Source organism: Chiloscyllium plagiosum, unplaced genomic scaffold, assembly GCF_037043375.1.
Source record: "Chiloscyllium plagiosum isolate Xiang-an unplaced genomic scaffold, Cpla_swu_hap1 HiC_scaffold_40, whole genome shotgun sequence".
Lineage (NCBI taxonomy): Eukaryota > Metazoa > Chordata > Chondrichthyes > Orectolobiformes > Hemiscylliidae > Chiloscyllium > Chiloscyllium plagiosum.
In genome coordinates this window covers 15945430-15972444 of record NW_028270178.1, presented here as the reverse complement: position 1 = coordinate 15972444, position 27015 = coordinate 15945430, and the positions used below count along the sequence as shown (strand labels likewise).

Sequence of the window (27015 nt, the reverse complement as noted above, 5' to 3'; positions counted from 1 at the left end):
AACTCTTGGCGAATGAAAGAGCCATTGGTACCCATGCATTGCTTTAACCAACCGAATTCACCACGCTAAACAAAAGACATTAACATCTATCACCCGCTGCCTTTCAGTCCAACAATCCTAATATGAAATTGGAACTATAGAACAAATCCTGCAAAGGGCCCCAATCTGTTATGGATCAGGTCAGACACCTCAAAACGTTTCTAGAAGGTAACACAAACCCTAACTTTGCTTGTTGTTCTATGTCGGTGTAACGTGGATATTCCGGAAGGGAGGCAGTTGGTCAAACCACGTAGTTTTAAACAAAACAGAATTTATTTACAAGATTACCAAATGAAAAACAAAAAAAATCATAAAATACCAAATAACCACCTCTCTGAAAAACCAACAGATCATCCCAATTTAATGATGCTGTTCCAAATGCTTGCAATAATCCCCCTAAACACCCCTTGGCACAAAAGGTAAAAGCAAACGCAAGATCTGAGGCAGTCTCTTTTTGACAGAAACTAACTAGCCCTAAAACCCTTCAAAGCCAGACTTTTTGGAGTCTGTGTCGTTTACTGCATCTTTGGAAAAAAAAACAAGGCCCGCATAAACTTAATAAAGGAGCATCACAGTTAGAACTGAGATGTGATGTGAGTGTATGAGAGTGTGTGTGAGTGCGGAGATGTGTGTGTGTGTCAGTGTGGAGTTGTGGGTGTGTGTGTAACATTGAAATTTCCCTGGGGTTGGAATGGGACTATTTGGCGCCAATCATTTGGCCCCGCCGTTTTGGCTCTAAACTGTTTTGGCGCTCATTACTTTGGCGCTGAGCTGTTTTGGCATCAATACATATTGATAACCATCGTGTGAAAATTTTGGTTTGTCGTTCTTGCTTAGTATGTTTCAGGCACTTCTGGTATGGGCTCTACAAGAAAATAGAAAGAAAATTATATTACAGCTTTCCAATGTGAAGACATCAAGGCAGTAGATGACTATTAACAATTGTTAAAAGAGAAAATGATTACAAAACGAGATTTGAATCTACAGTGGATCATTACAGCTTTGACTATCAACTCTTGCTAGTTGAGAAAATTATATCGGGGTGGGGTCGTTCGTCATCCTCTCTTCTTTAACCAAGCAAGACTATTTTTATTCTCAATTGGCGCCAAAACAGCTCACCGCTAAAGTAATCAGCGCCAAAACAGTTTGGAGCCAAAACGGCGGGGCCAAATGATAGGCGCCAAAACTTACCCGACCCCCCAGAGGGAGAGGAGACTCTGCTGAGTTGTGTGTGATGGGTAATATTGACAGAGACCAGCAGAGGGAGACTGCTGTTGGTGCAGTCAATGACAAAGGCCTGAGTATGAACACCTTCAACACAACGCATGAGATGCAACAACGCCCCAGCACTGACAGATCCGTTGTTGTCGGAAAAATGGAAACCGTTTAATATGCCTTGACACGTTGCTGGGACTGACGTACATTTGTTTCATAATCTCAAATTCAATTCTATCAGATACTTATGTTCAATTCTGCAATAAACTTATCATCATCTGTATTTTGGTCTTGTGTTAAACTGTGAATATAGTGTGTCCAGTTAGATAATGCACTTATAATCATTTGTATAACATTAAAATTCATTCAGTTTGCTTACTTTACGTGCTTGTTTGAGTTTTATTATTAGGTTCAAATAATTTGTGTTCCTTTATGCAAACATCTTGTGATTATTTCTGACAGGCTCGCTCTGTCTCTGTTTATTTTTCTCTTCCTGTCATTCTCTCTGTCCCTCTCTCTCGATCTCTCCATCTGTCTTTCTCCATCTATTTGTCTTTGTCTATCTTTATCTTTGTCGGTCTTTCTCTCTCTCTCTGTCTTTCTTCCTTTCCCTCTCTCTGTCTCTCTCTTTCTGTGTGTGTGCGTGTGCTTGTGTGCTTGTTTTCTCCTTTCTCTGTCTTTCTTTCTCTCAGACTATCTCTCTTTTTCTTTCCTCTCTATATATCTCTGTCTCTCTCTCTGCCTCTCTCTACCTGTTTTCTTTCACTCTCTGCATTTTTCTCTCTCTGTGTCTCTGTGTGTGTCTGCCTTTTCCCATTCTCTTTGTGTCTCTACTTGTCTTTTTACTTTCTCTCTTTCTTTATCTTTCTCTCTGTCTTTTTCTCTGTGTGTCTTTCTTTCTCTCCCTCTCTCTGTCTCTTTCTGTCATTTTTTGTTATTTTTGTCTCTGTCTTTCTCTCTCTCTCTCTCTCTCTCTCAGTCTTTCGCTGTCTGTCTTTGCCCCCTTGACTTTAACCACCCTCCACTCCTCCCTGATAACCCGCCGTGGGCCCCACATAGTGACCACGTGAAGATACTCATTAGCATTTTGACTGAAGGTGGAGGGACACAGCAAGATCCCACGCTCCAGCCATTCCCTGTCACACCCTCTCGCCCACCCATTCACACCGCACACTGAGGGATAGACATCAGCTGACACCGTATCATCCACTCCCCAGTTTGACCCAATATTCAACCTCCACAATTATGTGCTCAACCCAAATTTAAAACCCACTTCCCCAGATTTTGTGACTGTCTCCAATTTGGCAGCCCCCCACCTTATACACCCCACTCTCAGCCACCGTTATAATTTGTGGGGGAGGGGTCATAAATGGGGGTGTGGGAACATAATTGCCTTCATTTTGTAACCCCCACTCTGTTTTTATGCCCTTCCCCAAGTTTTTCATCTGCTTCAATTATGTGACCCCTTCCCTATTTTTCACACCCTGAATGTTTGCAACCTCCCAGATTGTGCAGTGTCCCTTTTGGCCCTAACCCTCCCTCTCCATTCTGCCTCAACATAAAAGCCGCTCTGCACCTCCCTCCGTGTCCTACATACCACATCCTCACTGAGCCAGACTCCCTGACCTTTGATTAAATGAGTCTGTATGGTTGGACGAGCCCATGACTGCTCCCCGCTCCTCCCAGTCCCAGAATCCCTGACACTTCACGATCACGATCCGATGAGGACCTTCAAACAATCGTGCCTAACCGCAATCCTCCCCGCAATGAAATGATGTGGATCCTGTCCCGGCCTCCTCAGGATTTGCCCCGACTTGGCCCTCAGTAAATCCCCCTTCCTGTGGAGACCTCTCCTCCCTACTACCCCATTCTGTCCCACACACACAGTGAGTGCATGCAGAGACTGATCACGGGGATGCCCATCAAGATCCCAGTCTCTTGCCATTCCCTGTCACTCCATCATCACTGAGAAACAGAATTTATCTCCTTTACCCCTCCACCAAGGTTGTCCCTTTCCCCAAATACTGTCCCCACCCAATTACCTTCAAACCAATGTTATATCTGTCCCCAGTTTTGCGGCCCCCACCGAATCTGCCCACAACCCCCAAGGCCTCCTGACTAATTGCCCCACTCCAGGTGCTGCTTTATTCCCCTCCAAAAACTGACAGGCCGGATAGACTCTCCCCTCCCGCCATATTTGTCTGCCTCAGCTTGCCATCCCCAAAATTTTGCATCTCTCAATTTTGCTCCCAATCCAAATGGTACACCTCTAATTTCCACGCCCCCACAATTTTGCCCTGTCCCAGCCCAGAGCTGCAGGGGGGCGGGGGTGTTGGCTAAAAGTGGGGGAAACATAATTGCCCTGATTTTGTCTCCCTCCAATTTGCTGCCCTAATCAGGTTTTTAAACCTGCCCCATTTATGAATTCAGCCGTCCCATCCCATTTTCCCAGTCCCTGCATTTTTGCAACCAACCCCCCAAGAGGTTTTGCATTCCCGCATAACATTTGCCCCGTCACCCTCACCCAAAAATATTGCACTTGCCGCAAACATTTCCCCCTCACCACCTATTATGGTCTAATTTCCCACACACCCCCAAACCCTCCCTTTCAGTAGTTCCTCCATGCTCTTCCCTCACTGGATATAAAGGCCCCTCTGTGTCCCCATTGTATAGAATAACTCCACTCACCTGGGCTGAAGGGGTGGGGACAAAGGGACTGCGTGCAGTGGCAGACTGGTCACAGAAATGTACAGCATGGATACAGACCCTTCGGTCCAACCCGTCGATCAGATATCCCAACCCAATCTGGTCCTACCTGCCCGGCCCATATCCCTCCAAACCCTTCATATTCATATAGGCATCCAAATGCCTCTTAAATGTTGCAATTGTACCAGCTTCCACCACTTCCTTTGGCAGCTCATTCCATACACGTACCCCCCTCTGTGTGAAAAAGTTGCCTCTTGGGTCTCTTGTATATCTTTCCCCTCTCACCCTAGACCTATGCCCTCTAGTTCTGGACTCCCAGACCCCAGGGAAATGACTTTGTCTATTTACCCTGCCCATACCCCTCATAATTTTGTAAACCTCTATAAGGTCACCCCCCCAGCCTTTGACACTCCAGGGAATACAGCTCCTACCTGTGCAGCCTCTCCCTTTAGCTCAAATCCTCCAACCCTAGCAACATCCTTGTAAATCTTTGCTGAACCCTTTCACGTTTCACAACATCTTTCTGATAGGAAGGAAACGAAAATTGCACGTAATATTACAAGAGTGGCCTCACCGGTTCCCCATGGGAGACTGATTAACAAAGGTTGGATCTCACGCAATGCAGGCAGAACTAGCCATTTGGATACAGCACTGGCTCAAAGGTATAAGGCAGAGGGTGGTGGTGGAGGGTTGCTTTTCAGACTGAAGGACTATGACCAGTGGAGTGCCACAAGGATCGTTGCTGCATCCTCTACTTTTTGTCATTTACATAAAGTATTTGGATGTGAGCATAAGAGGTACAGTTAGTAAGTTTGCAGATGACATCAAAATTGGAGGTGTAGTGGACAGCGAAGAGGGTTACCTCAGATTTCAACAAGATCTTGGTCTTTTCACTGTGTTTGCTAGCATGCACAGCAAGATCCCAGGTTTCCCTGTACCCCCCCCACCACACCCAGTGAGAAAGGGGCTTTATCTCCCATGACCACTGATTTGTACAACAAGGGGAGACACAGGGAACAGCAAGATCCCACTGCATTAACAGCACGTGCAGTATCAAGTTGGACTGCGTCCAAATCGACTCCAGGGACTGGAACAGCAGGACAGACGGAGTGGAGCGAAGGACATGTCGGGTGGGAAGTAGAAAGGAAGGGAGATGAGGGACAGATGGGGGGAAAGAAAGGGAGGGGGATGAGGGACAGATGGGGGGAAAGAAAGGGAGGGGGATGAGGGACAGATGGGGAGCGTGAGAAAGCGAGGGAGATGAGGGACAGAGCCGGGGAGGAGAGAAAACAAGGGAGATGAGGGATAGATGGGTTTGAGAAAGCCACTGAGATGAGGGTCAGGTAGGGATAGGGAGAGAAAGCAAGGGAGATGAGGGAATGAAAGAGAGATACAGACAGACAGAGAGAGAGAATAAAAATAACCCAGTCGGGGAGACAGAAAAACAGAGAAAGAGGGAGAACTCACAAAGAGAGAGAAAATAACAGACACATTGCGGGGGAGGAAGGGGGGCAATAAACAGACAGAAAGGGAGAGAGAGAGAGACAGACAGACAGACTGAGCTGGGAGCACAGACGAAGAGATGGGAGCTATAGTGAGAGAGGGAGGCAGTAACATCTGTAGGATCAGACTGTGCAGCATCTCCCCTCCATCTTTTCGCCCCTTTGTCTCCCCCACCCCAGACCAGAGCTCATCCTCTGTGGTAAAAATCCCAGAGACACTTTGAACCCCACAATTATTTTCTGCGTGTGTGTAAATGAATGACAGGGAGACAGGACAATTTTTGTTTTTCTCTCTCTCTCTCTGTCTTTCTCTGGTTCCAGTTCTTGTCTGATGATTCATCACGGCAGAAATGATTTGATTCTCTCTGTTTCTGCACCTTCCTGAGTTTCACTTTCCGGATCAGGAGGGGAGGAACAGCCAATACAACAGTTGCATCAAAAATACAGGTAGATCCCACATCTCTCTGCCTTTCACAATCTCCCACTTTAACCTGTATTCAGTTTAATTATTTCATATTTAATGCATTGCAGAACATCACAGCAACATCGAAATTCACAGAAATCACAATAGAGCCGTTGACCACAGCCGAGAAACATTAATAAACACGCACAGCAACACCCCAAGCAGCAGTGTGACCACACACAGAGCATGTGTGTCACTGATGCTAGTTAAGGGTTTGATTGTGTCTCCAAGACGACACAGAACGAGCAATCCTATTGTTTGGCAAATGCCAAACTTAACCCATTGCTGTTCTGTTCCCCTTCTTGCTACCTCTTCCCCCCCACCACATTGCCCCTCCCCTCCTCGCACTCTCACCATCTCTGATATCTCACTCTTACTGTCTGGCTGATTTAATCCTGTACTCTAATCCTTATCGCAACCCCACTCCCCCTTAAATAACGATGGCTCACCCTGTGGGGTGATTTTATTTGTTTGAAAATTCAACAAAAGAAACTTGGAAGAATGACACAGAGCCACCCCAACCCTGCAAATACTCAGTGAATTCAAGTGAAATGGCCAGGCTGTGTCTTATTACTGTGATTATCACATTTTATCATCCTGACCTATACACTTCTCAGATTACCATGATATTAGAACACAGCCTTTGGAGAGATTTTCTCATTTAAGATATTAATCCCTGCCTCAGTGAGTCCTGCCACCCAGATCCTGTGGGTTAACCTGTTTGTGTCACAATCCCAAGGCCCCAGTTACTTTAGGCCCAGGCCTCAAGACTGGTTTAAAAACGACAGGAGCACGTTCTGAGAGGACCCAGTTAACCAGAGGTCCTTACAGTCCAAACTCCACCACGCCCCCAGAGGAGACTTACCCTCGGGGTGATAAACAGATCTTCACTCACCTGGGCCCCATGGCCTGCAGCCTGGCGAACAGGCCTCAGGCCTGAGCTCCCCCTCTGGAGGATGTTCTTGTTCAATGTTTTCCTGGCCCCTATTTTCAATTTGCAGCTTTTCCAACGAACAGTCCTCGAGATAAAAGAGAGAAAAAGTGAATTGAAAGGAGTCACGAGAACACTTTGATGCAAAATTGCACAGCCAGATCCCGGGTTTAAAAGCAGCCCCCCTTCACCAACTGCATCCCCAATAGATTGCATAACATCACTGCAACATCAAAATACAAACAAATCATGGAAACATTAATACACACACACACACACACACAGAAAAAGAGATCACTTTCGAGGGAGAGAAAAAGAACAGGATTTGAGAATCAGTCTGAGGGTTTCTTGTCCACATTTATTCTGGGTGACGGGTTTGTGGAACCCAATCCCTGCAATCTCTGACACTTTGCAATGTCTGTCAGTCTGCTCCCTGAGGAGGGCTCTGTGTGATTGAGATGTTAATTCTCAGGACAGGAGCCTTGTTGGATCTTGCTGCCCATTGAGATGTTAATTCTGGGGCAGTTAAGACTTACCATTCCCAGTTGGTTAAACTCTTCTTGAAGCCTTGTTAGTCATGTTGGTGCAGTTTGAATATATTAAACATTGTGTCCATACCAGCTTCTAAGAGCCTGACTCTGTAAAATCAAGCACTTCAGATGCTGGAAACCAGATTATACATTAGAGTGGTGTTGGAAAAGCACAGCAGTTCAGGCAGCATCCGAGGAGCAGGAAAATCGACGTTCCTGCTCCTCGGATGCTGCCTGAACTGCTGTGCTTTTCCAGCACCATGCTAATCTAGAATCTAAGAACCTGACTGTAGACACTCAAGACACACACCTTGCTGGGAAGGAGGAATATTTGCTGTGGATCTTTCAGGTTGTTCCTGCTTTACTTGTGGTTTTCAGAATCAAAGTCTCGATCTCTCTTTCTCTCTGTGTATCTCTGTTCCTATCTCTCTCTCTCTCTGTCACTCTCCCTCTGTCCCTGTGGCTCTCTGTCTCTATCTGTTTCTCCGTCCCCTGCTCTACATGCAGCCATGTCTAACTTGACCTCAGTCACGTAAGTTTTCTTCTGTTTCTCAAAAATATCGGCAGAATTTGGGAATTTGAATCATAGATCACAAGCCTGTCCCTCAACCCCCATATTTCTTCCTCTCTGCTCCACCACCGCCTGCCAACCACCCCCCCCCCCCCCCCCCCCACCCCACACACACACACACACACACATAGACACACACCTTACTCGCCAAACACAAGACTGGGAAGATCATGGACGGTGGGTAAAAACAATGACTGCAGATGCTGGAAACCAGATTCTGGATCAGTGATGCTGGTAGAGCACAGCAGTTCAGGCAGCATCCGAGTTTAGCAGTAAAAGCAACGTTTCATCATCAGGAATAAAGGCAGAGAGCCTGAAGGGTGGAGAGATAAGCTAGAGGAGGGTGGGGGTGGGGAGAAAATAGCATATAGTACAATAGATGAGTGAGGGAGGGGATGAAGGTGATAGGACAGAGGCGGGGGGAGGGTGGAGTGGATAGGTGGAAAAGAAGATTGGCAGGTAGGAGAAGTCATGGGACAGTGCTGAGCTGGAAGTTTGGAACTAGGGTGAGGTGGGGGGAAGGGGAAATGAGGTAACTGTTGAAGTCCACATTGATGCCCTGGGGTTGAAGTGTTCTGAGGCAGAAGATGAGGCGTTCTTCCTCCAGGCGTCTGGTGGTGAGGGAGCGGCGGTGAAGGAGGCCCAGGACCTCCATGTCCTCGGCAGAGTGGGAGGGGGAGTTGAAATGTTGGGCCACAGGGCGGTGTGGTTGATTGGTGCGGATGTCCTGGAGATGTTCCCTAAAGCGCTCTGCTAGGAGGCACCCAGTCTCCCCAATGTAGAGGAGACCGCATCGGGAGCAACGGATACAATCGATGATATTAGTGGATGTGCAGGTACAACTTTGATGGATGTGGAAGGGTCCTTTAGGACCTTGGATGGAGGGGATGGAGGAGGTGTGGGCACAGGTTTTGCAGTTCCTGCGGTGGCAGGGGAAAGGTGCCAGGATCGGAGGGTGGGTTGTAGGGGGGCATGGACCTGACCAGGTAGTCACGGAGGGAACGGTCTTTGTGGAAGGCGGAGAGGGGTGGGGAGGGAATTATATCCCTGGTGGTGGGGTCTGTTTGGAGGTGGCGGAAATGTCGGCGGATGATTTGGTTTATGCGAAGGTTGGTAGGGTGGATGGTAAGCACCAGGGGCGTTCTATCCTTGTTACGGTTGGAGGGGGGGGGGTCTGAGGGCGGAGGTGCGGGATGTGGGCGAGATGCGTTGGAGGGCATCTTTAACCACGTGGGAAGGGAAATTGTGGTCTCTAAAGAATGAGGCCATCTGGTGTGTTCTGTGGTGGAACTGGTCCTCTTGGGAGCAGATACGGTGGAGGCAGAGGAACTGGGAATACGGGGTGGCATTTTTGCAAGAGGTAGGGTGGGAAGAGGTGTAATCCAGGTAGCTGTGGGAGTCGGTGGGTTTGTAAAAAATGTTAGTGTCAAGTCGGTCATCATTAATGGAGATGGAGAGGTCCAGCTCCAGGTACAGGCCCCCTTTGGTCTGAAGGAAGTAATCCTCCTACTTCCTGGGTAGCCATGGCACACGTATGGGCCCCAGCTATGCCTGTCTCTTCGTTGGCTACATAGAACAGTCGATCTTCCGTAATTGCACCGGCACCACTCCCCACCTCTTCCTCCGCTACATGGATGACTGCATTGGCGCCTCCTCGTGCTCCCGCGAGGAGGTTGAGCAATTCATCAACTTCACCAACACCTTCCACCCTGACCTCAAATTTACCTGGACCATCTCTGACACGTTCCTCCCCTTCCTGGACCCCTCTCCATCTCCATTAATTACGACCACCTCACCCCAGTTCCAAACTTCCAGCTCAGCACTGTCCCCATGACTTGTCCTACCTGCCTGTCTTCTTTTCCACCTATCCACTCCACCCTCCCCCTCCGACCTATCACCTTCATCCGCTCCCCCACTCAATTATTGTACTCTATGCTACTTTCTCCCCACCCCCACCCTCCTCTAGCTTGTCTCTCCACACCTCAGGCTCTCTGCCTTTATTCCTGATGAAGGGCTTTTGCCCGAAACGTCGATTTTACTGCTAAACCTCGGATGTTGCCTGAACTGCTGTGCTCTTCCAGCACCACTAATCCAGATCATGGACAGTGTACACAGGTTTTGTTAGCGATAATGTCAGTGAGGGTCTGTGCTCAATTACTGTGACTGAAATGTGTGTGTGTGTGTGTCTGTGTGTTTATGTGTTCATGTGTGTGTGTGTGTGTGTGTGTGTGTGTGTGTGTGTGTGTGTGTGTGTGTGTATGGCCAGAACTTTCCAACAAGCACCAAGACATGGCTTGGCTGGTGGTGAGAAGGGCTCTGCCTGTGAGATCCTTTATGCACGCCCGGACTCTCAGCTGCACCGCACGCTGCCCTCGAAGCGGCTGCGAGGGGGACAAGACTGTCACACACCTCCTTCTGGAATGTGCCTACGCAGAGGAAGTCTGCAGAGGAATGCAGTGGTGTTTGTCGAGGTTCGTCCCGAGCAGCGCCGTGACGCGGGACTCCGTGCTCTACGGCCTGTTCCACGGGACGCACACCTAGACGAACATCAACTGTGCCTGGAGGATCGCCAACTCGGTGAAGGACGCTCTCTGGGTGATCTTCCAGCTGAAGGAGTTGACCCCGACTGAGTGTTGCAGACTGGCACATTCCATGGTCCAGGACTACGTGTTGAGGGACGCGCTGAAGCTTGGGGCAGCTGCCGCCAAGGCGCGGTGGGGAAAGACCACTGTGTAAAGTCTGCCTGTCTAACGAAGAACAGGGGGCCCATGCAGTCATTTGGGCTCTGCTGACTCCTCAGCTAATTATATGGGCATATGATCAAAAAACGTACAGACCTGTATAAAAATGATAAGGTTTGATCTTTGTATGTACATGTTTACATATGTATGGCATGACCATCAAATTATTTTATGAATAAAGTATATTTTTGAAATAAAAAAAAGTGTGTGAGAAAGAGAGAGAGAGATAGAGACAGTACCTGTGTGTGTATGTGTCTGTGGGAGAGAGAGAGAGAGACCACGCCTGTGTGTGAGAGAGACAGAGGTATGTGAGACAGGTTTCACATACATGCACGCTCTCTCGCACATTCACTCACAGTATTTCTCTTGCGTATTCACACTGTCTACATCCCTCTCGCACACATACTTTGATTCGCTAGCACATGTAATCACTGTGTTTGTCTGCTTGTGTGTGTGTCTGTGTGTGTGTGTGTGTGTGTCTGTGTTTGTGTCAGTCTCACTAGGGCCCTGTATCGTTGGGTCAGTTACACGGGTAATGTGGTACTTATTAAGACATGAAGCATTATTGTCTGGATCCATGACTACAAATCACAGAAAGCTAACATGATTGGGTCATCAAATATTCGGAGGAAACACGATGATTTTCCAGTTATTCCCAGGGGATGGGACATGGAAAGTGAGGAAGACTTCCTGGGATTGTACAAGGGACATAGACACCATGAAACAACTCAAAACGTCTAACAGATGTACGTGACAATTTGCAGATATTGCAGGAGTGGAGAGAGAAACAGACAGATACACATTCACAGTGACCAAGGGACAGTGTTTGAGAGAAAGATAGTTGGATGGCGGGATGCTAAGTGAGTAGGTAAAACATTGATTAGATTAGATTAGATTTCTTACAACGTGGAAACAAACCCTTCGGCCCAAGCTGTCCACACCAACCTGCTGAAAAGTAACCCATCGCCCTCTGAGTCACCTAACACCCCGGGCAATTTGACACAGCCAATTCACCTAGCCTGCACATCCTTGGCCTATGGGAGGAATACACGCAGACACAGGGAGAATGTGCAAATGCCATGCAAGCACTCGCCCGAGCATGACAATCGAACCTGGGACCCTAATGCTTTAAGACAGCAGATCTAACCACTGTGCCACCGTGCCCCCATGCCCCTGCTGACTTCTTATTCAGGTCTAAAATCTAATCAAAAATTTTGGTGCGTATTTACCTAGCATAATACGTATCCGGAAATGAGTTACAGACTGATATCGAATAAAGGGGTTTGGGGAAGATTATATGTGGAAAAATAGATACCCAGGTGTGAGTTACAGACTAGAATTTAACACAAGAGTTCGGGGTCATTTACATACAGAATAACAGATACCAGGGAGTGAGTTACAGACTAGAATGTAATCAAGGGGTTTGAGGTTGTTTGATATTGAAAAACAGATAGCTGATTCAATCTTTGTATATTTGAGTCTCTCAGATATTTGGAGTTTGGAAAGTAAGATTCGAAGAGTGTGGTGCTGGAAAAGCACAGCAGGGCAGGCAGCATCCGAGAAGCAGGATAATCAACGTTTCGGGCAAAAGCCCTTCATCAGGAATGAGACTTGTGGGCCAAGGTGGCTGAGAGATAAATGGGAGGGAGGTGGAGCTGGGGGGAAGGTAGCGAGGGATGCGACAGGTAGATGAAAGTGGGGGTGATGGTGATAGGTCGGAGAGGAGGATGGAGGGATAAGTTGGGAAGGAAGATGGACAGTAGGAAAGGACAAGAGGGCGGTGACGATTTGGAAGTTTGGGACTGGGATAAGGTCGGGGGAGGGGAAATGGGGAAACTAGTGAAATCCACATTGATCACGCATGGTTGCAGGATCCGAAGGCGGAAAATGAGATATTCTTTCTCCAGGCGTTGGGAGGTTAGGATTTGACCATAGAGGAGTTCCAGGACCTGCATGCCCTGGGTGAAATGGGAGGGGGAGTTGAAGTGTTCCGGCACAGGGCAGTGGGGTGGGTTGGTGCGGGTGTCCCAGAGATGTTCTCTGAAGTGATCCACCAATTGGTGTCCTGTCTCCCCAATGTGGAGGAGACCACATCGAGAGAACCGGATACAGTGGATGAGGTTTTGTAGTGTGCAAGTAAATTTCTGTCGGATGCGCAAGGATCCTTTGGGCCTTGGATGGAGGTGAGGGGTGGGGTGTGGGCACAGGTTTTGCACTTCTTGCAGTGGCAGGGGAGGGTGGGTTGATTGGGGTGTGTGGACCTGACAGGGGGGTCGTGGAGGTAGTGTCCGAAACGCCGATGGAATGGGGGGGAGGGGAACGGGGAATATATCTCTGATGGTGGGGTCTGTTTGTAGGTGTTGGAAATGACAGAGGATGATGCATTGCATCCAGAGAGTTGTGAGGTGTAAGGTGAGGTCCAGAGGGATCTGTCCTTATTGCAATTGGAGGGGTGGAGATCAAGGGCTGTGGTGTGAGAAGTGAAGGAGATGCTTTGGAGGGCATCTTCGACCACGTGGGAGGGCAGTTGTGATCTTTGAAGATGGAGGACATCTGGAATCTTCTGTGGTGGAATTGGTCCTCAAGGGAGCCGAGGTGGGAATAAATGGCATCATTCTTACCGGAGGCAGGATCCTAGTGGTGCAGTCCAGGTATCTCTGGGTTTACATGGGTTTGTCATGGGTCGGTCGCTGGGAATGGAAATAGAGAGGTCCTGGAAGAGGACGGTGGTGTCTGGGATGAGTCCAGATGTCCTTAAGGTCGGGGTGGAAGGTGTTGGTGAAGTCGATGAACTGCTCAAATCCACGTGGAAGCACAACCTGGCGTTGATACAGTCATCAATGTAGAGGAGGACAAGGTAGGGAATGGTTCCAGTGTAGCTGCGGAAGATGGACTGTTCCATGTACCCGATGAAGAGGCAGGCATAGCTGGGGCCCATGTGGGTGCCCATGACTACCTTTTCCATCTGGAGAAAGTGTGAGGATTGGAAGGAGAAATTGTTTAAGGTGAGGACGAGTTCAGCCAAACGAATGAGACTGTCAGTGGAAGGTTTCGGGATGAGAAGGCATGAGAGGAAGAAACAGAGGGATTTGAGGCTTTTGTAATGTCAGATCGATGTGCACAGGGACTGGATATCCTTGTCTATGTCCATGAATGCCCATCTCCAAGGCGTTAGGGGACAGGGGAACGAAATTCACGGAGGAATTGGAGGGTGTGGGTGGTGTCCCGACGTCGGTGTGGATTTCCTGAACTAAAGGGGACAGGACTGTTTGAAGGTCATGCAGAAATATGTTCAGTGGTAAGGAACAGGTTGAGACAGTTGGTCGACCGGGGCAGTCAGGTTTGTGAATCTGAGGTAAGAGGTAGATTCGGGCAGTGAGGCGTCCCCGGGCTATGAGGATGGGGGATCCCCAGAGATGACGAGGTTGTGGATGGTCTTGGAGATGATGGCTTGGTGATGGGAGGCGAGGTCATGGTGGGCTGGATGGTAGGAGAAGGTGTCAGTGAGTTGGTGCCTGGGTTCACCAGTCTTGAGGTCGGTTTGCCAAACTGGCGCAGACAGCCCAACTCCCCCCCCACCCCCCCTCCCCCATTTGTCTGCTGGTTTGACAGTGAGGTTGGGTTTGGAGTGGAGGGAGTGGAGGACTGTGTGTTGCAAAGAAGAGAGGGTAAAACTCTCCAATCACAGGGGATCAATGTGATTGGCAACAGTTGCCCCATTTCCCCTTCCCCACCTTATCCCAGTCCCAACCTTCTAACTCGGCACCACCCTCCCCACCTATCCCCTCCACCCTCCTCTCCGACTTTTCACCATCAGCCCTACCTTCATCTACCTAACACATTCCAAGCTACCTTCCCTCACCCCCATTCCAAACCCTCATCCCTATATCTCTCAGTCCCCTTGGGCCACAAGCATCATTCCTGATGAAGGCTTACGGCCAAAACATCGACTATCCTGCTCATCAGAAGTGGCCTGACCTGCTCTGTTTTCCCAGCACCACATTCTTCGACTCTGGTCTCCAGCATCTTCAGTCCTCGCCCTCTGCTGGCTTAGAAGGTGATGAGGACTTTGCTGGAATGTGACATTTTCTCATGCATTCACTGTTCTCAGTTTCTGGAATTTGCATTTTAATCACATTCAAAGAGCTGTCTCCATTTACTAACTCTGCAACGGGAATTTTGATGATGCATTAATGCAGAACAGTAAACTGCTTATGAGACATTCCCCATTGTGACAGTAATTAAGCCCCGATCTGAAACTTGGAGATATGTGAAGGAACAGAAATGAACCAGCAGCTTTCTGTGTTCCTGCTCCCAACGTAACATTTGACTATTTCGTTTATCTTATATTTTGTTTAACGTTCAACAAGGACCACTTCACTTCTCACATCATTTCTGTTCTCTGGCCATTTCACCAGACTCCCCATATTTAAATCATCCCCATCTAAATCTCTAGTGCAGGTAGACAGTGAGGTTAGATCCAGAGTAAAGCTTCCTGTGCACTGTACCAATTGAACACTCCCAGGATAGGAACAGCACGGTGTGAGGTGCAGAGTAAATCTCCCTCTGCATTGCCCACATTGAACACTCTCAGGATAGGGATAGCACAAGGTTCAGTACAAAGGGATTTGTGTGTGGGCGATCTTACCTCACAAATATGAGCGAGTTCTTTGAAGTGACCAGGAAGGTTGATGAGAGCAGCTGGTAGACGTGTTCTATGTGGATTTCAGTGAGGCCTTTGATAAGATTCCACATGGTAGGCTGCTCTGGAAGGTTAGATGGGATGGAATCCATGGGGAGATGGTAAATTGGATACACAATTGTCTTGATGGTAGGAAGCAGATGTAATAGTGGAAGGATGTGTCTCAGGGGTCAGTGCTGGGCCCACTGCTATTTGTTATCGACATAAATATTTGGATGAGAATAGACAAAGCATGATTAGTAAGTTTGCAGATGTCACTAAAATAAACCATATCATGGATAGTGAGGAAGGTTCTGAGCAACTGCAGCAGGACCGTGATCAGCTGGGGAAGTGGGTCGAGAAAAAGGAAAGGAAGTTTAATGTCGATAGGCATGTTGTCTTGCATTTTGAAAAGTCAAATCAAGGTCGGAGTTTCATGGTGACTGGTCGGGCCTTAAGGAGTGTAGTGGAACAAAGGGACCTTGGAGTTCGGGTTTACGGTTCTCTGAAGGGAGAGTCACAGGTAGAGAGGGCAGTGAGGAAGGCTTTTGGCACACTGGCCTTCATCAGTCAGGGCATTGAGTATAGAAGTTGGGGAGTAATGTTGCAGTTGTACAGGACGTTGGTGAAGCCACACCTGGATTATTGTGTCGAGTTTCGCTCACCTTGTTGTAGGAAGGCTGTTAGTAAACTGGAAAGAGTGCAGAAGAAATTTACAGAGACGTTGCCAAGACTGAAGGGAATAAGTTATCGGGAAAGTTGGACAAGCTCGAACATTTTATTATTTAGAGTGTAGGTGACTGAGGGGGGAGTTCACAGAAGTGTGTAAGACCATGCGAGGCATGGATTGGGTGAATGCACTCCCGTCTTTTTCACAAGGTTGCAGAAGCGAGTATTAGAGGGCATCAGTTTAAGATTAGTGGGGATAGAATAAAGGGGAAGCTGAGTGGCAACTTTTTTACACAGTGGGAATTACGCATATAGAATGAGATGCCAATGGAAGTGGTTAACGTGGGTACATTAGCAACATTTAAAGGGCATATTGGACCAATACATGGATAGGAACAGATTATTAGGATATTGGCCGAGAGTGGGGAAATGGAGTAAGTGTGGACGGACATTTTTGTCGGCATGGCCCAGTTTAGGCCAAAAGGTCTGTCTCCATGCTGCAGGACTCTATGACTCGAAGTAGAAAGAGGAATGATGAGGGGATGTGGTAAGTTGTATCCGTTGCTCACGATGCGGTCTCCTCTACATTGGGGAGACTTGACGCCTCCTAGCAAAGTGCTTTAGGGAACATCTGCAGAACACCCGCACCAATCAACCCCACCACCCTGTGGCTCAACATTTCAAGTCCCCCTCCCACTCTGCAGAGGTCATGCAGGTTCTGGGCCTCCTCCACCACCGCGCCCTCACCACCCTTCCACCTCGGAACACTTCAACCTCATGGCATCAATGTGGATTTCACCAGTTTCCTCATTTCCTCTTCCTCCACCTCACCCCAGCTCCAACCTTCCAGCTCAGCACCACCCTCATGAATTGTCCTACCTACCTATCATCCTTTCCACCGATCCACTCCACCCTCCTCTCTGACCTATCACCTTCATCTCCACCTCCATTGTACTGCTAGCTACCTTCTCCCACCCTCCTCTCTGACCTATCACCTGAATCCCCATTCCCATTTACCAATTGTCGTCTATGCTACGTTCTCCACACCCCTGCACGCCCTCTCATTTATCTTTCCATTCTGAAGGATCCCGGCCTCTATTCCTAATGAAGGGCCTTTGCCAAAACGTCGATTTTCCTGCTCCTTGGATGTTGCCTGACCTGCTGTGCTTTTCCAGCACCACTTCCATCTCCCTCTTTCTCCGCATCTCTCTCAAACATAATGTCAGTATTTCTTCCTTTCTCAAACGCAATCTCACACTCGGTCTGCACAGTTTTGCCAACTCTCTCATCAACAATCTCTCTCTCTCTTACACAGTCTATCTCTCTCTCCCATACACATACACAATCTATATCTTCACTCACCCCCCCCCCCCCCCCCCGCACTCACATGCACCATCTCAGTATTGGTCTCTCTCATATGCAATCTCTCTCTCTCTTATATCAATCCATCTCGCTCTCTCCCCTCTCTCACACAAACACTCTAACGATCTCTCTCTCTCATACGCCATCTCAATATCACTCTCTCCCATACACATTCTATCTCTTGCTCTCTCTCTCTCCCTCTCTTTCCTTCCCTTTCTCACACATACAAACACGGCTTTGTTCTTGTGTCTCAGTGAACGAAGGGAGGTCAGGGCAGGATGAAATGAGGGAATCGAGCTCGTTGATCGCTAACTGTCTGTGTGAAGTTTCACATTATCCCTGTGTCTGCGTGGGCGGTTTCCTCTGGGTGCCCCAGGTTTCTCCCACAGTGCAAAGATGAGTAGGTTCGGTGGATTGGCCATCGGAAATTACCCACAGTGTTTCTGGGGATGTGCAGACTGTTTGGGCTAGCCCTGTGAAATGCAGGATGATGGGGTCAAGGTTTGATGCACTTCGGAGGGTTGGTGTGGACAATAAGGGCCAACCGGTCTCTCACACAGTGCAGAGATTCTGTGATTCCCTTTTCCTTTTTCATCTGGTTTCCTTTTTCATGGAATTGCCATTCCCATTTCAGTAACAATCCCCCATTCATTTTACAGTACACACCGAGATTCCCTTCCCCATGGGGTTGTTACACCCCATCAATGATCAATTCCTCATTGTGTTCCTAGTCTCAGGTCTGTTTCCATTTGTGATGACCAACCTCGAAAACAGATCAATTATATCACTTGGTACAACACCCTTTATTGGTCAGACCATTGAGTACAGCAGTTGGGAGATAATACTGAATCTGGACAAGACATTTACGAGGCCACTTTTTGAATGTTGTGTGCAATTCTGCTCTCCCTCCTGTGGAAGGGTGGTGTGAAACTTGTGAGGGTTCAGAAAAGATTTACAAGGAAGTTGCCAGGATTGTGGTTGTTGTCCCTGGAGTGTCAAAGGCTCAGGGGTGACCTTACAGAGGGGAATAAAATCATGAGGGGCATGGGGTGCATAAACAAAATCTCTTTCCCTGGGATGCGGGAGTCCATAAATAGGGGGTTCAGTTTTGGGTGAGAGTGTTCAAAATTAAAAGGGAGCAAAGGGGCAACTTTTTCCGCAAGGGGTGGGGAGTGTATGGAACTAGCTGCCAGAGAAAGTAGTGGAGGCGGGTACAATTACAGCATTTAAAATGCATGTAGATGGGAAAATGAATAGGAAGGGTTTAGAGGGATTCGGGCCGAGTGCTGGCAAGTGGGAGTGGATTAATTTAGGATGCCTGGCCGGCATGAACGAATTGTGCCAAGGGTCTGTTTCTCTGTTAAACAGCTCTATCACTCTAAATTAGTAAGCGTGATGAGCATGAGTCTTATCCAAATGAAGATAAATCTGTTCTCCCACTGATCACAGTTTATTTGCAGTTTAGCATCTGATTGATTAAATCAATGAGCGGGGAGTGCAGCCTGACTTGGAACATGTAACAAAGTTCAGTTCAGTGAAAGGACAGTTGACCATCTGATATTGACGTATTGCAGTTTGGCACACTGTTTCTGTTTCCATCAAATCCTGAAAGTCACGCCGATTATCATTGGAACAACCTCAACATCAACAGCAAAAATCAGTGAATGATGAGAATTCTCCAGTGAACAAAATTCGTGCTCTGTATTAATGTCGAACAGTCTCACCACTCAGTCAGTCTTATAATCTAGGACCATACCTCAGAATCAATATGACAATTTGTTTAGGGATCAGGAACTTGCTTTCTCTTTATTGTAAATGCATTGTCACAGAGTGACCATGAAAATAAACCACATTTTTACAGTTTAAACAAATAATCACAAGTTTTGCACAGACAAAGGACGAGAGAACAATCTCGGGTGTATATATCCCTCTCCATATCCACTCACAGTTTTTTTGGATTTATTTGGATTGGGAGCAGAGACTGCAGTTTACAAGTAACACAATCAACAACAGAAAGAAATCTTTTTTAAATTTCAATTGATTTCCAGTGAAGATTTTACAGCAGTATGCTCTCAATCCACTAGAGATCAGATTATTATGAATTGTGCATGGAGCTGTCGAACAGACTTACAGCAATATACTCTTAATCCACTAGAGGGCAGACTATTGTGTACTCCACATGGAGCAGTCAAACAGACTTACAGCAATATACTCTTAATCCACTAGAGGGCAGACTATTGTGTACTCCTCATGGAGCAGTCAAACAGACTGATTCCATCATGAAAGACCAGGTGAACCTCACTCTTGCAAAGATCATCACAACATTAGATTTAATGTTCCCTTTGAAAAGAAGCTGTGATATTTTGGTAAAGATATTCAAGATCCTTAAGGTAGGAATCTGTACGGAAGCAAATTGAAATTCAGTAAAATTAGAGACTGAGAACAGGATATCTTCTGCAAACATGAGTTTAACTCTGTATGTATGATGAAAGATCAAGGAAACTTCAATATGGCAGAAATCAGAATGAAGGGTTATCCCTGAATCACCGATTCTCTTGCTCTACAGATGCTGCCTCGTTTGCTGTGCCTTTTGCAGTGCTACACTTTATTGATTCCATTAATGAGTGTTATTAAAAAGGCAAAGCAGTAACAGTTCCTACTATTTCACATGTTAACGAAGCTCAATGTAGTGGGAAGATGCAATGATCATGGAAATAGAAATCTGAAACAAAATGTAATTTGATAAAATTACAGTTATCGATGAGAATGTGTTCAACGGGCATTCATTTAATGCAAAACCTGTTCAACATGCGAATGCTACTTGATTAATGTACAAAACCGCTCAAGAAAATGATTGGAGGTGGCATTAAGAAGAAAGAAACATAATAGTTACATATTAAGACTGTGGCGGACCGATGTAAGAGGAGAAAGCGAAAATGCAGCAAGAAATGGTATCGAATCACAAAATCATAAGGCAGGATGTTGTAGCTGAGTGCTGTGTGCACTTTGTCTATCACAAACAGACAGAGAATTTTGCAGTTTGATTCAGTTTCCCATTCACTATAATGTGCGCTGCCGACAAGATACACCAACGGTTCTTAAGAAACCTTGCAAAACTAAAACAACTATCATCGAGAAGGACAAGGACAGCAGATTCTTCGGAACACCATTGACTGCAAGTTCCCTTCCAAGCCACTCATCACCATGCCTGGGAATTATAACCCCATTCCTTCAGTTTTGTCAGGGAGCATACAAATTAAAAGCTCAAAAGTGGGTGCTGAAAAAGCACAGCAGGTCAGGCAGCATCCGACGAGCAGGAGAATCAGCATTTCGGCAAGAATCTATCATCAGGAATGAGGCTGGTAAACAGAGGGCTTGAGAGATAAGATTTATCTGTCCACATCCTCGACTCACAGACCTCATTCCTGATGATAGATTCTTGCTGAAATGCTGATTCTCCTGCTCGTCGGATGCTGACTGACCTGCTGTGCTTTTCCAGCACGCCACTGTCGATTCTGATCTCCAGCATCTGCAGTCCTCACTTTCTGCCAGACTGGAAGCTCGACACCTTCCTGCTTGGATTCTGCCACAATGACGCTCTGACTGGCATAGACACAGCTGTCCTTTCTAAAGAAAAAGGAGCAATGAGGAGATGTTGCTTATTGCATCTGCTTGAAGGAATAATTCAATTTGTCATTTCCTTTGTACGTACATCTCCACGTTCTATTTAAAATTGCAACCACTTTACCAGTGAAAGAAAGAAACATTCCTCACTGCTCGAAAATAATTTTCCCAAATTTTGTACCACAGATCTATTTTGATCCTTCCAAACCGTACTGGTATAACTTTTCCATCAATTGTCTATGACCAGGAAATTATCGTGTCCATTTTGATTTATTTGTGGGATGTGTGCAGTGATGGCTGTCCAGCATTGATCACCCATCCTTAGTCGTCATTTCCAATTGAATATTTTGCAAGTATATCCCATCAAACGGCAGTGCGAACCACAACTTCAAGGAATATTTCTTTTTTCTTTGATGAGATGTGGCTATCACTGACCAGCCCAGCATATACTTTCCCTTAGTTAGTTAACTATGGCTGTATTGCCATAAGTAATTAATTATATGTAGACCAGACAAGGGTGTTGTCAAGACTCAAATTTCTGAGTTATAGGGAGAGTTTGGTCAAGCAAGGTCTTCTTTTCTTTAGAGTGTATGAGACTGTGGGGAAATCTTCTAGAAGAGTATAAGATCACGAGAGGTAGAGATAGGGTGGAAGTGCTCAGTCTTTTTTCCCAGGTTTGGGGAATCGAGGATTGGACGACATCAGTTTAAGGTTAGAGAGAAAAAAATAAAAGGGAACCTGAGGGGGAACTTTTTTTTACACAGAGGTGGGGCACTTATGGAATGAACTGCCAGCGGAAGTGCTTGTGGCGTGTACAATAACAACATTTAAATTTACATTTGGATAAATGCAAGGATAAGAAATTGTCAGAAGGATATGGGCCAAGTGCAGAGAAATCCAGTTATTGCCATGGACAATCTTATGGTGGACGGACATTCTGGTCAGCATGGATCAGTTTGGGTCCAAGGCCCTGTCTCTGTGCTGTAAGACTCTGTGACTCTGCTTCGATCACCAGGTAAAGACGACCATCTTCCTTTCTTAAAGGGCATTCGTGAAGTAGATATATTTTGTTTTCAGATTGTATTCCAGTCCATCAACCACAAATGCAGGTCCCCATTACACTGTTCATTTCAGTGTTACAAAGTTGAGTGAATGTCCATTCACTTCAAAATAGAGCGTGTTTTCTGAGCATTAAAGTAAAAAATAAAGTGCAGGGTCAGCTGCCTGAAAGGAAAGGCTGGGAGAACGGTGGTTCCCAAATACAGATAGGGGCCAATGGCTGTGAAATTGAATTTTGGTTGCTGTTTTGACAACAATCCGAAGTTAAAGATTAGTTTAAATTATGCCCAGGATACTAAAACCCAATCGAATTAGAATTTATTGTTTTGACAACAGCGAAACAATGAGATAGTACAATGTCTGCCAAATTTTAAAAAATGGAAATTTTGAAAATCAATCAGAAAACAACTGCCATCGATCAGTCATGCAATAGCCATAGAGCTGTAGAGCTAACTTCCCTTCCAATATCTTGCCCTCAAAAGAAATTTTAAAAACACTCACTTTCAAAACTGCCTTTTCATGTAAAGCATATTCACCATAAGAAGACGGAAGATGACCCAGGGAGATCAGTAGATGGAAGACTGAAGACAACGGGAAAGACAGAGTCTCCCTGGAATCGAGATGAAGTTAATGTAATGTTTAATGAGTGTGTTATTGGAACATCATTTTTATAGCGTTCGGGTCAGATAGTTACTAATAAGGTATGTTGGATTTGTTCATTGTTATTGTTTAGTGTTCACTATTAGAGTTAGGACAATAAATTGACTTTTGTTTCCTTTGAACACAGGAAATTAGAAGTTCTCTCGATTTTAAAAGTTTACGAGGTGAGTTGAGCTTTTCTGGGTGACGGGAGTTGGACCTCCCACATCATAACACCAAGTTTTTAGTGAGTTCATATTCCACCATGTACCGTGGTGTGATTTTGATCCAAGTCCCCTGACGATCTCCCCGGGGCCTGGGCACAGTACAGGTCCTTTGGCCTTCGATGTTGTGCTGAATTTGGAACCTATATGAAACCTATATATTCTACACTATTTCATTTTCATACATATGTTTATCCAATGATCATTTAAAAACCCTTAAATTTGGCGAGTTTACTACTATTGCAGGCAGGGCATTCCACACCTCTACTACTCTCTGAGTAAAGCAACTACCTCTGAAACCCTGTCCTAATCTGTCACTCCTCAATTTAAAGCAATGGCCACTCATCTGAGCCATCATCATACGAGGAAAAAGGATGTAACATTCCCACTATGCAACCCTCCCATTGTCTTATATGTCTCAATTATGTCACCTCTCAACCTTCTTCCGTCGCATGAAAACAGCCTCAATCCCTCAGCCTTTCCATGTAAAGTCTTCCCTCCACACAAGGCACCATTGGAGTAAATTATCTCTGAACTCTTTCCAAAGCTTCCATGTCCTTCCTATAATGTGGTGACTAGAACTGTCCGCAATACACAAAGTGTGGCCGCTTCAGTGTTTTATACAGCTGCAACGAGAACCCATGGTACAGAAACTTAATTCATCCACCAATAAAAGCTCACAACCCTATCAACCTGGGTGGCAACTTTCAAGGATCTATGTACATGGACACTGAGATCTTTCTGCTCATCTACACTAACAAGAATCTTACCATTAGTCCAGTACTCTGTGATCCTGATGCTCCTTCCAAAGTGAATCAACTCAGAAATTTTCACCTTAAAACTACATTTGCCACCTCATATCCCAACTCTGCAGTTTGTCTATGTCCCTCTGTAGCCTGAAATATTCTTTGGCAATGTCCACAATTCAACCAATCCGCAATTTTACTGACTCATCCTTCTATGTCCTCATTCAGGGCATTTATAAAAAATAACGCAGTAGACCCAAAATACAGCACTGCGTTACACCACGGGGAACCGAATTCCAGGATGAGCATTTCCCAACAACCACTAACCTCTGACAACTTTTAGTTAGCCAATTTCTGATCCAAACTGCTAGGTCACTCTCAATTCCATGCATCTATGGTTTTGCAATAGCTTACTGTGGTGAACCTTATCAAATATATTTCTGAAATCCATAAACACCACATCAACCACTTCACAGTCATCCACTTGCATGGTCACCTTCTCAAAAATTCAGCAAGGATATTGAGGCACGACCTACCCTTCACAAAACTGGATGAATATGCCAAATGAACTTGTTCATTTTTTGATCATTATAGATCCTAGCTCTCATAGATTTTCCAACGCTTTACTCACAACCAAAGTAGGACTCTCTGGTGTATAATTACCAGGGTTATCTGTGCTCCCGTTATAGAACAAGGGGTCACCATTTGCTATCCTCCAGTCTTCTGGAACTAATCCTGTAGACAATGACGACATAAGGATCAAAGTCAACGCTCTGCAATCTCCTCCCTGGCTTCCCAGATAATCCTTGGATAAATCTCATCAGGCTCAAGGGACTTATCTAAGTTTCCAGTTTCCAGAATTGCCTTCACCACTTCCTTGTTAACCTCAAACGCATTTACTCTTGTAGCCTGTATCACCATATTCTCCTCGGCGATTTTGTGAATATCGACAAAAAATATTCAGTTAGCATCTCCCCATCTCCTTGTACTCCACGCTCAAATCCCTGCTATTGTCCTTGGTTGGCACTAATCTTACTTTTGTCATTTTTTTTATTCCTGACATACCTTTAGAAATCTTTAAGGTTTTCTTGATCCTGTCTGCCAAGAACTCGCATGTCCTCCCCCACCCCCACCCCCTGTTCTTCTTAGATCTACCTTCAGGTGTATCCTGGCTAGGTTGTAAAGCTCAAGCATCTAAATGGAGCCTTGACATCTCATCTGAACATACGACTTCTTCTTTCTCTTGACAAGAGATTATACTTCTTTAGTAAACCATGGCTCCCTCACTCGACCACTACCTCCCTGCCTTATATGTGCATACTTATCAAGGACACATAATAACTGTCCCTTGATTAAGCGCCGCAGTTCAGTTATGCCCATTCCCTGCAGTATCCTTCCCCATCCTATGCTTACTAAACCTTGCCTGACTGCATCATAATTGACTTTCCCCAGCTATAAATCTTGCCCTGCAATATATGGTATCCCTTTCCAATGCTAAAGAAAACATAACTGATTTGTGGGTATTATTACTAAAGTGCTCATCTACCTCCAAATCTAACACCTGGCCAGGTTCATTAACATGTACCAAATCTAATGTGACTTCGCCCCTTGTTGGCTTGTCTATATATTGTAACAGGAAACTGTGCTGAACGCATTGGACAAAAACTGACCCATCTAAAGAACTCGAACTGTCGTATTTCCAGTCAATATTTGGAAAGTTAATCCCCCATATGACTTGCCCTGTTACTCTCACTTCGATCCAGAATCATCTTTATTATCCTTTCCTTGATATCCCTCGAACTATTCAGAGGCTTTCGGAAAACTGCCAACAGGGTGACCTCTCCTTTCCTGTTTCTAACATCAGCCCATACTACCTGAGTAGACTAGTCCTCAAACATCCTTTCTGATCCCATAATAATGTCCTTGACTAACAATGCTACACCTCCCCCTCTTTTACCGTCTTCTCTATTCTTACTGAAACATCTAAATCCCAGAACGTGCAACAACCATTCCTGTCCCTGCTCTATCCATCTCTCTGAATGTTCCACAACATCGAAGTCCCAGGTACCAAACCATGCTGCAAGTTTAATTATCTTGTTCCAGATGCTCCTGGCGTTGAAGTAGACACACTTCAAATCACATTCTTGTTTGCCGGTGCGCTCTTGTGACCTCGAAGTCATATTTCTGACCACACTACTCCCAAACTTCCCGATATAGTGAAGACTAAAATAATGATCTTCTTCGACCTTCCATCTCTGGATGTCTTTGGTTATCACTGTTGCGTTCCCGCACAGCGCTGCGAGATCTAATGGAACTACAATTTGCGTTCCCATCCCACTCCTAAATTAGTTCAAACCCTCCTGAAGAGCATGACCAAACATACCCCACACCCCCAGGATTAGGTAGCCCTCTGGTTCAGGTGTAGACCATCCTGTTTGTAGAGGTCCCATGTCCCCCACAATGAGCCCCAATTATCCAGATATCCGAACCCCTCCTCCTGCACCATCTCTGTAGCCAAATGTTCAACTCCACTCTCTCGATTCCTCGCCTCACTGGCACATGACAAAGGCAACAAACCAGAGATAACAACTCTGTTTGTTCTCATTCAAGCTTCCACCCTAGCTCCCTGCTTTTCTGATTTAAATCCCCATCCCCTTTCCTACCGATGTCATTAGTGCCTATGTGGACCACGACTCGGGGTTGCTCCCCCTCCCTCTTCAGGATCCTGAAAGCATGATCCGAGACATGAATTGATTAAACAGCGCACCACTTGGCCTTCGCTTGACAACATGGGAAAATATGACTGACCAGTTGAAAAGTACGATCTGCACGGTCCATGTTTCACCATGGAGAATCCAAATGCAATCTACTGTCCCACATTCTGTTTGTTTAATGTTTCCACAACCTTTTCTGCTAAAGCTTCAATGTGTGGGCACCGTTCAAATCAGCTTGACATGACCATACACCTCGCCCACATAATTTCCTGCAGGAACCATTATTCCTTCACTTAATCACTTTCGGTTTGAATCGTCTGTTGTACTCAATTTTATTTGTATGATTCTCTGTCCCATATCAGAATATTCATCTGAATTGCTCCCAGTCTCACGCACCCATTCCACAAAATCCCTTTAGTGCTTAATTCACCATCATCCCAGAGGGCCATCAGCTCCTCCCACACTGGTTGAGATCACTCTGTGATTCACTGTGCTGCAGAAAGGGGACAGTTTTAGATGGCAGGGCGTTCTTGGTAATCTAAGCTGGAAAGAGCAATGACTTGATGTGAAATCTGAAGGTCTGAGTTTATGAGAGTAGA

At 46.1% G+C, this 27015-nt stretch overlaps 1 protein-coding gene across 1 annotated transcript in view; it reads right to left on the bottom strand.

Annotated features, from left to right (window-relative positions):
- Positions 1-736: 736 nt before the first annotated feature.
- The window catches only part of LOC148138354 (putative G protein-coupled receptor 139), a 37318-nt gene continuing 11039 nt past the window's right edge, over positions 737-27015 (bottom strand). Inside the window, exon 3 of the mRNA XM_087981645.1 lies at positions 737-904. Within this exon, the coding sequence (XP_087837771.1) occupies positions 737-904 (168 nt within the window). The remainder of the gene's footprint in view (positions 905-27015) is intronic.